Raw genomic sequence first — 14,616 nt, forward strand, 5'->3', positions numbered from 1 at the left:
AAGGATTGAAATTTATTGTTTACTGTACGCAAATAAGAAAATATTATACTTTAAACAAATAAAAAAATCTAAATTTATAAATGGAAGTATAAATGATGATACTACAACTTAAAGCTATAAATTTATCAATACAATCAATTTTCAATAATTAAAAAGTATTAATATATTAATAATAATGAACTTGATTATTCAATTGTATTAAACATAAAATTAATTATAGAAAACAATAAATAATTATAAAATTTATGTGAATTGATATGTGGTTGTCCCTTGGTTTCTTTTTACTAGGGATTGTGACACAGCATGACCCACCACTCTTCGCCAACTTCATGGTCGGTTCTTCTATAGATTTCTCATTTGTGGTGTTGCTTCATCTCTATCTTCCAAACTCTTAATAATTCTATTCCCAACCATTGACTCAAAGAGAAAAATGTTATAATTCTTTTTTAAGAAAAGGACAATTATAATATTAAAAAACCAGAGAAAGTATAAAGAAAATTTGAAATATAGTAGTTATTTTATACGCATAATTTTGTTTATTTTTATATAGTAATTATTTTCTAGACATAATTTTTTATTATCTTTCTTCCTTTTTCTTTGCTATATAAGTATAGTTTCCTTGCCTAGCTATTAGTCAAGTTCTTACCATTAGTGTCTGCTCTATCATTTGGTATTTGAATTCTAAGCATTGCCTTGAGATGTTATTCTTGTATGGAAAATGATGTTTTCACAACTTATTTTTAAGGTCATATAATCTTGTAATTTTTGTCTTTTTGTTTAATGTTACTCAAAATAAATTATGAAATATATAAAAGAAAAACTATGTATTTTTGTTTGTCCTTTCTATTATAAATTGTAGTATATTTAGTTTTGTATCAAATATAATTATAACAATTTCACGTAAGACTGAGTTATAATTTAAACAATCAACACACAACATGATATATAATATAACATATATTAGTATACATTGCATTGTCATCCAAGAGAATATTACACCAAATCACACTACATCATTTTTATTCAATATTACAAAATTGTGAAATGCATATCAATGATTCGAATATTTATTACATTCGTGCCTCCTGAAATACTCGGTGAGCATGTCTCAAGACTAATATGTCTCAAGAGTAATATTTGTTCCGTTCTGAAAATTTAAGTGTGAGTCTAAATTTTATATTAAGTACAAATGAGAAGATTGAACACTATGTTAAAAATATTATATCTCTTGATTTTAATTTTATTGATAGAGATATTATATATTTTATTCTCTTTTATTATTATCAAATATTATGTATTATGATGACATATTAGGTTTTATTTTTTCCTTTATATCATAAGATATTGTACTCTATATATTAAACAAGTCCAAGTTCTCGTATGAAAAGTAAGAAAGTTCTTTGAGCTACTTTTCATCAAACACCTCTTGTACATATTTTTTTTTCTTACTTATTCATAACTTATACATATCTATACAAGTCGGTTTTGTAAGATTGGGTTAGGCTTAAACTCCACTTCTAACATAGTATCAGAGTCATTGTTTACAAAAAAAGCCTATCTTAGCGAGATTTTTTGAACATTCTGTTCCTTCCGCTCTCGGGCCGCTAACAGACCACCCATCAATATCTAGGCACACATCGACTAGAGACAAGAAAATTTCATAACATATAAGTGAGATGCAAACCTCACCTTAGAAACTGATTTTGTGGGATTGAGTTAGGATTAAACTCCACTTCTTACACACCGTACCAAAATGAAGATCCATGAACTTATTATTTTCAAATTTTGAGTTAAGAGTGATATCAATTCTTTATGTGTGAATTTGATTCATGTCTCTTTGTTAAGTAAATTGCTGAATGTTGTTTCCTTACAAATATAATAATTTAAGCGCCAAGATTTTGAAACCACCAGTTCTGAGTTGGGTGATTCAACCACAGCAATTTTGAGAATATATTCCAAACTATTCATTCAGAGGAATATCCCAAAAGAGATTGTTCATAAATCAGTGATTATTAACCTAAGCCTTATCTGGTATGTTTTATCTCGAATCTTTTTTTTCCTTTTCGTCATGTCAACAGTGAAAATTTTGACAATATTATGATTGGTCATGCCTTTGTCAACTTTAATCTAATTCAAGGATAAGAGGAATGTTAATGTTCTACGGTTTCAATATTCAAAGTCTAAAATATAGGATTTGACATTTGCGGATTCCAGAGGAATGGAGTTGTGTATTAATTATGTTATGGAGTATAATACTCCAAAGTTGAATTGAAAAAGAGCATATTTTTAGGGGTTAGAATTTAAAACATTCTTAACCCCAGAATTTAAAGCTAAACATGGGATGGTCTCAACTTTTTACTAATCTTAACTCACATTTCCATTATTGGATCCACATTCATTTTCAGCCATTTCTTTGGCATCTCTCAAGCACCGTAGGGAGAGAAACGTCCTTTCCACAAATACAACCTAATCAAATATAGGTATCAAATGTATATATACATACAATTAGATGCAATTATTTATATTGGACAAAATTTTTGATAAATCGTTTTAGAAATAAAGGTAAGAAGAAAAAGAAAAGCTCTTTCAGTATCTAATTAATTTGTAAAAAATATTTTATGTTGGTTCTTGTAAAGAATGACTTTTATAGTTACTGCATCAATTAGTTTTAATTTATAGATAGTTTTAATTTTTCTTTAATGATGTTCATGAATTTCCATAAACACATGTTATATTAAAACTTTTTTTAAAATTGCAATTGAACATTACAGTTAAGCTTTTCCAGTTATTAATCAATTTATTTTATATTGATTATTGTTAATGAAAATTTAACTGATTTCTTTTTAATAATATTGGTTATTGTTAATGAAAATTAGCTAGTTTCTTTCGAACATTAAATTATTTGAAGAAATGGACTAATATAGTGACAGTGAAGGATTTTGATGTGAACCGACACATCTTTGTCAATATTGTCAATGTAGTGATGAATCTATGATTATAAAATAAATTATTGTAGAGTTGAATGCGATTTTTTTTCAATGGTGAACATTTATCATTTAATTGTAGAAAAATTAAAATTAAATGATGCAAATCGGATAAAGAATATGAACCTACCATTAATTTAAACTAAAATGTAATTATGTTTAATTTGTAATAGTTATTACATTAATGTATTACATCACTTTTGGATTTTTTTTATCATTCTTATTTTTTAAATTAATAATTTTAATATATATATATATATATATATATATATATATATATATATATATATATATATATATATAATGTATATCTCTGCAATAACATGCTCTAATTAATTGAGTATGACTACTAGTTAAATTTAGAGGAAATCTTTTAAGCAAAATTAAATATGTGATATTATTAACTAAAATTAATTAATTTAACTATATTCATTGAACTTGATGAATTAATTATATTTTTAATAAAATAACCAATAGTATAGTTTTCAAGACTTGTGAACATATCAGTACACTTAAATTTCATTCACTTTTTTATCATTACTTTTTTTAATCTTTATCTGCTACAAAATATATTGCATTTTAGCGACTAATACTTTTGTCGCAAAAAATACTTACATTAGTAAGTGAAGTGTTTAGGGACTAATATTGGGACCGAAAATAAATGGTGAAAAAAATCTTAGTCGCAGTAATCGATTTTTAATTCGGTCTTTAAAAAGTGATCGAAATTTTATTGGCTAAAGTGATCACTAAAATTTTGTCTCATTTGGACATAGATGACCAATTTTTTGTGACCAAAATTGCTACCTTATCTTAAATTATAACATGTGTATGTATTAACAAAATTAAAGAACTTGAATCCGTATTATGATATTCATTAGATATATTAATATTCTTTACCTGAATGTTCCCCACTTGATCTTGAAGTTATAAAATTTAGAGAAATGAATTCTCTCACTGAATTGATAATTAGTCTAATGCTTCAAAATATGTGAAGAAATAGATTTTATCTTCTTTTCATCAATAGTTTCTTTTCTATCACTTTTAAAAAATGAATTTATTCTTTTATTCTTTATCAATATATTTTTCTTTTGTAAATAACATTAAAAAAGAATTTATCATAGTATTTTTTTTTTATAATTGAGACACATAATTATTAAAATAAAAATATATTGTAATCAAGTCATAATTAAAAATCGGTTATGAAAAAACACATAATACATTATTTATTTTTCTTCTATATTTATAAAAAAATGAATATAAAAAAAGCTCATGAGATAAAAAATAATGTTTTTCGTTATTGAGACAAGACACAAGAAAAGATGCGATAAATGAGAAATGAGAGCAAAAATAATGAGTTTGTTTTTAACTTTTTTTTTCTTCAAAAACATAAAGAAAACATATGAAAGAAATGATTACAATATTAGAGTGAGAAATTATTACAATTTGTGAAGAACTAAAAGATAATGAGAAAGAAAATAAAAATTATCTTAAAAAATATTTGGTTTAATTACTCTTTTGATTCATGTTTTGGTTTAAAAATGTTAAATTGGTCTTACAGTTTTTTTAGTTTCAATTTGATCCCAATTATTGAAAAATTGATACAATTTGATCTTTTACAATAAATTTTGTTAAATTTTTTAAAACATATCAATGACTTTTTTATTAAAATTGAAACTCTTAATATGGATATTTTGCTTTGTTTGTGTAATTAACATTATTGTATAATCAATTTTTGACAAAAAAAGGACCAAAAAAAAATTAAACCTAAATATTTTTATTCTTTATTATATTCAATTTTATGTTTTATTATCTATTAACACTATATATTGTGCTTTATAAAATAAATGGAAAAATACATAATTTAATTTTCATAAATTTTTAAAATATACTACCTATAATTTAATAAATTTTAAATATATATATATATATATATATATATATTATAAATTTAAAAAATTTAAAATTTTGGGGGCACCTCCCTGCCCCCATTAAAATTCGCCGCTGCATGAGATAAAAAATAATGTTTTTCGTTGTTGAGACAAGAGACAAGAAAATATGCGATAAATGAGAAAGGAGAGCAAAAACAATGAGTATGTTTTTAACTCTTTTTTTTCTTCAAGAACAGAAAGAAAACATATGAAAGAAATGATTACAATATTAGAGTGAGAAATTAATACAATTTGTGAAGAACTAAAAATAATGAGAAAGAAAATAAAAATTATCTTAAAAAATATTTGGTTTAATTACTCTTTTGATTCAGGTTTTGGTTTAAAAATGTTAAATTGGTCTTACAGTTTTTTTAGTTTCAATTTGATCCAATTATTGAAAAATTGATATAATTTGATCTTTTACAATAAATTTCGTTAAATTTTTTAAAACAGATCAATGACTTTTTTATTAAAATTGAAACTCTTAATATGGATATTTTGCTTTGTTTGTGTTATTAACATTATTGTATAATCAATTTTTGACAAAAAAAAGAGACCAAAAAAAAAATTAAACCTAAATATTTTTATTCTTTATTATATTTAATTTTATGTTTTATTATCTATTAACACTATATATTGTGCTTTATAAAATAACTGGAAAAATACATAATTTAATTTTCATCAATTTTAAAAATATACTACCTACAATTTAATAAATTTTAAGTATATATATATATATATATATATATATATATATATATATATATATATATATATATTATAAATTTAAAAAATTTAAAATTTTGGGACGGGTCGGGGCACCTCCCTCCTCCCATTAAAATCCGCCGCTGGATAGAAGTATATAAATATTCAAATAGAAAGAGTTGCATATGAACTACGTGACGAAACTTAATGTACTTAGGAGGGTTTTGGCCCCTCAATTTCTTTTTCACCTATATAATAAATAAAAATCATTCTTTTAAATTTTAAAATTTGTTATGTATTTGATCCCGTCAAAACTTTTGTAAATTTAATCTAGTCTCTACAAATATTTTCCGAAGATCAAGCATACTCACTATCATCAAAATAATCATATTGTTTCATGGAGTTATTTATTAAATATATATATTGTCATTGTCAATATAATTATATTACTCCGACAACGCCAATGTCTTACATTAGTTAAGAATCAAACTAATGTTGTGTTTGGATTGGAATATGAATTTGAGTGAGTGAATTTGCGCTGATTTGAATTGATTTGTAAGTGAAGATGAGATGATTGGATTAAGGGAAAGATAGTGTGATTTAAGTGAATGTGAGTGAAAAATTTATGAAAATTTGTATATGATGTGATTGATAAAATTTAATAAATTTTTATTTTTAATATATATATATATATATATATATTAAATTGTATGATTACTATTTTACCCTTCATAATAAATGTAATGTAAATAAGAAAAATAATATTAAAATAAAATTAAAATTAGAAAGATATAACTTATTAATAATATCATTAATAACTTCAAATAATTTATTAATATTTTCAATTATAATTTGAAATAATTTATAATATACACTATTTAATTTAACAAACAAAACATATCTCTACTTCTATTTAAATTTATTCCATTTTATATAATTTATTTATTTTAAAAAAATTACATATAACATATTACAAAACCATAATTATTTTAATTTGTGTTTCTCACTAATACTAATACTAATACCAATACTAATAATAATAATAATAATAATAATAATAATAATAATAATGGCTAAATATGTTTTTGTCCCTTAACTTTTCAGTGAATTTTGGAATTAGTCTATTTTAAAACTTTGAACCAGTTTAGTCCTTCATCTTTCAAAATACATAGATTTAGTCTTTTAATCAAATTTTGTTAAGTTTATTTGACATTTCAAGCGCATTTCATAATAGTATTTGACTTAACATTAAAGCAAAAATATGTCAATCAATAAATCAACTCAAATTCAATCCTGAAATGCGTGCGAAACATTAAATAAACCTAACAAACTTTGATTAAAAAAATTAAATCCTTGTACTTCGAAAGATGAAGGACTAAATTGGTTTAAAATTTTGAAATGGACTAATTCCAAAATTCATTGAAAGTTAAGAGACTAAAAACATACCTGACCCTAATAATATTATTATTATTATTAAAAAATAAAAATTATATACATATATAATTGTTATATTATATATTATCATTATAATATATATATATATAATGAATTGATTCATGTTTTTAATTATTATGTTACAATAATAACAAAAATATAATTAATTTTTATTATTTTTATTTTCTTGTAATTATATTATTATTATTATGTAAATAATAATTATTTTTTTATTTTATTATATTATACTATTTTATTACTTATATTTATTTTATATTTATTGATATTATGTGAATTAAATTTATCCAACATCGAACAAAGGAGAAATATGGTAATTGTAATTTTTCATTAATATTTTATTATAGTTCAGCAAGTTTCTTTGCAAATCTTTACTATCTTGTGAAGAAAGTTAGCAAAGAAAGTTATGCTTCATTTTTTGTTTTTAATTACCTTTTTGTTCATCTGCGTTCTCTTCATTTTTTGACTTTTCATCCATGTACATAAATCCGTCTCTTGAACCAAACACACTATTAGAAAAATTTAAATACAATTTTCTTCATTACACTTTGAAACATTTTCTTTTTTATGGATAAATTATGACATGACCACCAAATTCCAAAATAAATAATACTTTAAATAGAGTAATTGACACTAACACTTAGGCAGTTCGCATGTGCACATTTTATAAATCTACTGATTTGCGACAATGAGTTTTCATTCTTTTCGTGTTCGCATGAGGAAGTTTAAGCAGATTAACAATGATGGATTTACGATTAAATGGCCAAATATCATCTCTTCAAAATTGTAGAGATTTACAACAATTTATATTAACTTTACCGTTATAACCTTTCATTACGATTAAAATAAAAATTGATGAGGTGATGCTCGGTCCATGATAATTCTATGTTGTTACTATAATAATTGGTCTCCTCATTTTTATCTACAAATTATATATATATATATATATATATATATATATAACAATAATTATTATATATATAATATTATTTATTATTATAATTTATTATATATATAATAATTATTATTATTATTAATATATGTATATAATAATTAAACAACATAAAAATAAAAATATTTATAATAATTAAAATATTGTTAAATTTTAATATTTTTTATTTATTTAATAATTTTTTATTTTTATCATTAAGGGTATTTTGGTAAATACGAAATTTTATCTATTAAAATATTTTTTTAATCTATCCCATCACTTAAATTATTCACTAATTTTCATAAAATTCATCTTCAAATCCACTCACTTTACCCTCTAAATCCACTCAAAAACACACATATATTCATCCACTCACATCAACACAAATTCATTCTTACACTCCCCTCCAAATCCATTTACTAAAAAAACACAGCCTTAAATATAGTAATGTTTTCTTAACTGACTTGAAGTCAACACTTTCCTTGAATGATTTTAGCCTAGGTTGATTTATGATCTATATAAGAAATTATATCAAAATCATGGAATTCTAAAACAAATTTGTCATTAAAAGGTAATATGAGAGAAAATTTACATTTGATCTCGAACTTGTTTCTTGATCAGGGAGTATATGAAATTGGACAATAATATTTTAACCCATTTTTTTTTCACTCACTTTTAATTTACTACTCTAATTATCTTTCAATTATCTATTTTAATTTGTTTTAATGGTATGATGTGATGATTTGAGGATGATTAAAGAAATGTATAAAAAAAAGAGGATCAAAATATTATTATTCTATGAAATTTACTAGGAAAAAAAAGTTTGATAAAAAAAAAACGTGTTTTGTCCATCCAAAATTGTAAAGGTTAATTCTACAATTTGACAATTTTGATAATCAGTATTGGACTTCGGGAAATGAAGACGGTGACAAAGATGTTGGGAGAAATACTATTATATATATCAAGCTTGAAACACATTTGAACTACCTGAGAAGAGACAATGCACTTGAAAGATTGTCAAACTTACTACTAATGGTGGGCTACTTCTTTATGCACCACCCTTTTTTCTTCCTGCACACTCACAAATTTTCCCATTTTACCCCTGCACCTCTATCTTCATCTTCTTCTCCGATCCCCTTCACGTATCCACACTGTTACACTCACTCCCATCCTCATCTTCTTCACCCGTTCATCACCTCCATTTCATTTTCTTCACATTCATCTCTAGCCAATTTTCCATTTAACTCACTTTCATCACAAATTCAATCCAACACACCTCTATTCTCTTTACTCTCTACCTCCATTCACCCGAACACAAGTATGAGTGATGGATTTTGACCAAATATTTTTGAAAAATTAAAATAATATATTCAAAATTTATATATTTAATTAGTGTCACAAATTCAATAAAAATAAATATATAATTTAGTATTAATTGAACTATAAAAAAAACTATACAAGTTTGAAAGATAGTTCATCCTTTTTCATATTTTTAAACTTGTCAATAATTGAATTATAATTAACTTTTTTAGTTATTTTCTTTTCGATGTAAATAATCATATTATCTACAAAATATTCATCTTTTATTTTACTAATATACATAGATCGATTCAAAAATCCTCACAAGTTTTCAATTCATTGTTATACGGTGAGAAACCACATTGTTTTATTTTCATATTCATCGACAGTTTCTCTTTTATTACTTTTAAAAAATAATTTTATTCTTTTATTTTTCATCGATGTACATATTTAAAAAAGAAATTTAAGACTAAAAAATAATTTATCATAATTTAATAAAAATTGAGAGATGTAATTAAAAAAAAACTATGACAATCAATTCAAATTAAAAAACTATGAAAAATCACATAATACATTACTTTTTATTCTATATTCATAAAAAATGAATGTGCAAAAAAGTCATGAGATAAGAAAATAGTGTTAAATATTAAAGAAATATTTCACTATCAAGTGAAATAAGAGAGTTGTCTTTTTTTCTCTAAAAATGAAAAAAAAATGATGAATGAAGACATAAATAATAAATTTATATCTAACTTTTTAGTTATTCTCCGATAATAAAAAATACATGTAAGCGTGAGAGATATGTACAACATGTAAAAAACATAAAAAGGATAATGAAAAAGAAAATAACAAATATTTTAATATTTTTTCTTTAATATAATATTTTATTATTTTTATTAACATTAAATGTTGAATTTTATTAAAAATAAATAAAAATAACTAATTTAATTTTTTTAATTTTCAATATACTGTTACCTAATTTAAAAAATTTCAAAATGCATATAATTTAAAAAAAATTAAAAGTTTGGGTGCATGCCCTTTTATCCTCCGCGACTGCATAATACCATGGAGTGGGGAGGATGGAGAAGAAGAACTGGGAAAAAGAAGAAGAACCGAGAGATGGAGGAAAGAGAAGAAGAATGGAGAAGAAGAAGTAAAAGCGTGGAGCTTATAAAGGGGGGAGCAATAGATTTCGGAACAAGAATATATAATTCATAACATATTTTTCGAAAATATCTTTCGAATTACATTATTTGAAATACATTTCGAAATGTGTAATCCAAAACACATTTGTAGATAAAAAATACTTTTAAAATTATACAATCCAAAATATATTTAAAAATGTACTTTGAATTATGTAATCTAGGTACTTTTAGATCAGAAAATGTATTATAAATTACATATTCTGGAATGTAATTTTTTTTAAATGCATTTCAAATTATGTAATTCTCCAAATTACACATTCTAAAATGTATTTTTTTTAAAAAAAAAGACATGAAATAAATGTTTCATAAGCTATTTCTCATTCCTTCCTCACCCTACGCCTCTTCTTCTTCCCTGATCTTCTTCTGCCTCCTCCCCCGTTCTTCTTCTCTTTCCTCTCCCACCCCCATGGTTGTGTGTTCTGGTTAATGGAGGTGAAGAACAAAGGTGGAAGCATGTTTGATGGAATTAGTGGTAAGCACAAATGGAGTGAAACATAGTGCAAAGAAAGATGTAAAGAAAAACGATATGGAGGTGGTGATGAACGGGTGAAGAAAAAGAAGAAGATGGAGGTGCAAAAGTGTAACTTGTGCGGGGTAAAATGGAAAATAAAAATTTTGAGGGTGCAGGAAGAAGAGGCCCTAATGGAGAAGGAACTGCCATGGAAATTTGGTTTGCTTCATGTAATTTTAAAGCTTTCATTTGAACAAAATATAACAGGGGTTGCATGTTACATCCACGATTTGATCCAGTACAAGGTAATCTAATTTTATGTTCAAGTCCACTAGGAAAAATAACAGTTTTTACTTCAATGCATTCATAGAAGCCGATAAATCGGAGGATAAACCCGCTGAAATGAAGATGATTTGTTATTGGGGAGAACCAACGCATTCCGTAGTGAAAGTGGGGTATCAAGACTTAAAGAAAAATGTAAACAGAAATACCCATACCAAATGTTAAGGTGCGGTATTTATTTTTGGGCTGATGATAACCACCTTACCCAGAGTAATTAAAGTATGAGTAGAAGCCCGTTTATTTTTATCCAGAGATGTCAGCTCATATAAATGCACTCGGAATACTGTTGTATGACACCTCTCTTCTTTATTTCCTATTTAATATTTACCAACAACTAATAAAAGGCACCCCTTGCATCAGATCCTAAGCTCGTCTTGTTAACCACTGGACTAACATAACCTGTTGGTATTTGTAATTGGATGATAATATTTCCTACCTTCCGACCAAAATATAAGTAACCAATATCAGAGGGTAATTTTGACTGATTCCTTCTTATAAGCGATTGACTAACGTTGTGTATCGTCTTTGTTTTTTATCCATGTTAATGGAAGTCTCAAAGCTCGGCACTTAATCTGGATAAAGATGCCCCTTTAAGTAAATTGCAGAACTAACACGTACCCTCCACAAGCAACATATCAAGTTCCAAACAACAAAGCAAGAACTGGCAGCAACCACAACCAACCAAAAGTGGAACTAGAAATCCGTGACGAAACGAATGTAATTGCAAAAATCAATAATGCGTAAGTATTAATCCCACAAAAGTCTAGTAAAAGTCCGAATGAGCAAAGCAAATCCAACGAAACAGAATATCAAATACGTGATGAAGAAATCAAAGTATCAACAAGCAGCTAGGGGGATGTTCCAATATTAGAACCTGACGGTAGCAAACTTAGTGGTTTCTAAAAGAAACGGCTGGCCATCATGCCGAAATTAGTGACTAAACTAAAGCCGTGTATCTCAGGGGATGTCGAGTGTAGACACTAAAATTCCTCCTCCACTATAAACAGTGGATTTTGATCTCAGAAAAATGAAATTCAGGGGAGTGCATGAAGGAACACGATAACTATATAATATTAGAAACATACAGATACACAGAATTCCTTCCTTTTCCCCAAAACTTGGAAGCCAGAGACAAATGGTATCACATTAAATACCTTGACTCAACAGGACAAAATGAATGAAGCGACACAACAGCCATAAACTAGCGGAACATTCATCATGCAATTTCATTTTCTAGCCATAACCACGAACTACAGAATCAGTAATATATATGGGACAAAGACAAACATAACTACAGCGACGAAAGAAGCATATGATAATTAAACTGGCAGAAGTAACACAATGATATAATAATGATAACGGTAATAACAATAACAATAATTATAATAATAATGACTCGATGATGACAATAATTACCTAATAGCAGTACATTACAGAACAAAGCCATAAACAAAACCTGCCTCATCCAACTTTATAGAAGAGTGACCAAAAATGAGACCATCAGTTGAATCAGTTCTGGTTGTCGTTCTTCCTTCCAGTCCCATCCCCATCCTTCTGTTCCAACAACCTCCCAGCCTCTTCATCAGCCTGCTGAGCCTTCTTCTGCGCTTCAGAAGCCTTCAGGGCCTGCAACTTGCAGTGATTATAGTACGCAACCCCCAAAAACGCCAACCCGTAACCCAACAAGTTAAGTGGGGTCACAGTGTCCTTTATCACAGACCAAGAGAACGCAATCAAGAGCCAATCCTTGACCACCCCAGCAACATTCATAGTCAAAGCCGAGGTCTTTCCCACCAGCAAGAAAACAGCAAGGTTCAACGCAAAAGCGCAAGCAGAATTGGTCCCGAAAATCCCGAAATCCAAATGCAGGCTGGAGTTGTCCCTCAACGAAGGGTACTCCATGATAATCCACGGCACGGACAAGAACACCAAACAACAGGGAGCAATATAGTAAAGCGAGGTAATAGGGTTCAACGAAATTCCCTTGGAATTAAGCAAAATCTGAATCAGAACCAACCTAGTGGCCTCAAACGCAACTGCCAGAAGCTGCAGCGTGACACCCCAGGAATCGAATTTGGCTTCCCCGTAAGCAGCAATTGCGACCCCAAGCGAAATAGAAACCATGTTGGCCATGGTCTCGTTCTTGAAGACCTCTTTCTTGAACATGACCCCAATGGAATACACCGCGACAGGCATAAGCGCCTTGAGCATCTGAATGAACGAAACAGATAGGTATATATACGCGGAATTGGAAAACCAGAGGGAAAGTGAATAGAGTGCACCGATTGGGACAACGGATTTGAAGTACAGATCCCGAGACATCGAAACCGGTTCCACGAGCTTGAAGACGCGAACGAGAAGGTAGGCGAGGGAGGAGCAGAAGGCCATGTGGATCATGGTGAGCGAGATCGGAAACGGCCAGTTGTACATCTTCCGATCCAGAATGTACTTGTTGTAGACGATGACGGTGAAGCTGAGGAAGATCCATATGGCGACGTAGGTGTAGGAGAGGACAATTTTCCTGACAACACCGTCGGAGACCGCCATTGTTTCTGGTGGCTAAAACTTAGAACCCAACCCTAACCCTAACCCTGACGGTGGTGCGGAGTGATTTGTTCTGTTCTTTAAGAGCGCGGAAGAGGGAGATCTGGCGGAAATTCAGGTGATCTGCATTCAATGCATTTGGATTTGGATCTCCTTCAAATCTCAACCCAGGAGGTGATTAAAATGAAAATAACTCCCAATTGAATCCCAAATTTCTATATTTCACTATTATATCCCCTCTATCTCACACCTTCACTTTGAGTACACACTAATCCATGGTTAACTATAACGTGTCCTTTTTACAAGACTTGGGCTATTTTATGGGCTTTCCCTGTTTCTATTTTTATCTCCAACTTTTTCATACCAACAATGTCCTTTGGGGATTACTTCCAAACACAACATTTTGGTATAATGTTCCACACTCTTACTAAATTAAGGGTGGCCACCGTTTTGGCCCAATAATTTGGGGAGTGTATACAAGTTACTTCATCTTAACTCTAATGCCCAACAGTAAAAGTGAAACCAGGTTTGAAATTTAGACAAGGTGGAGTGGACGAAACAAACAAGTGGCGTGTCACGTGTTGGAGTTAAATTTGAAATTTGGGCATGAAAGTCGCGTTCGACAAATAGTATCACGTGGGAAACCTGACTTTGAGGGCACTTGTGACCTCCGCGAGGACGATTAAGGTTTAAGGATTCACAAGAGTCGCGATGTTTACTCTTTGCTCGCATTGCACTCTAAGCGTGTATCTCCCCCCAAAAGATGCAACTTAAC

The 14,616-nt window shown here is 27.9% G+C and overlaps 1 protein-coding gene across 1 annotated transcript; it reads right to left on the bottom strand.

Moving 5' to 3' along the window:
* Window positions 1–12,589: 12,589 nt before the first annotated feature.
* LOC114178652 (probable sugar phosphate/phosphate translocator At4g32390) lies at window positions 12,590–14,132 on the bottom strand. The gene has a single exon (XM_028064674.1). The coding sequence runs from the start codon at window positions 13,842–13,844 to the stop codon at window positions 12,807–12,809; it is 1,038 nt and encodes a 345-aa protein (XP_027920475.1). The 5' UTR covers window positions 13,845–14,132; the 3' UTR covers window positions 12,590–12,806.
* Between the last annotated feature and the right edge of the window lie 484 nt (window positions 14,133–14,616).

This window comes from Vigna unguiculata, chromosome 3, assembly GCF_004118075.2.
Source record: "Vigna unguiculata cultivar IT97K-499-35 chromosome 3, ASM411807v1, whole genome shotgun sequence".
Lineage (NCBI taxonomy): Eukaryota > Viridiplantae > Streptophyta > Magnoliopsida > Fabales > Fabaceae > Vigna > Vigna unguiculata.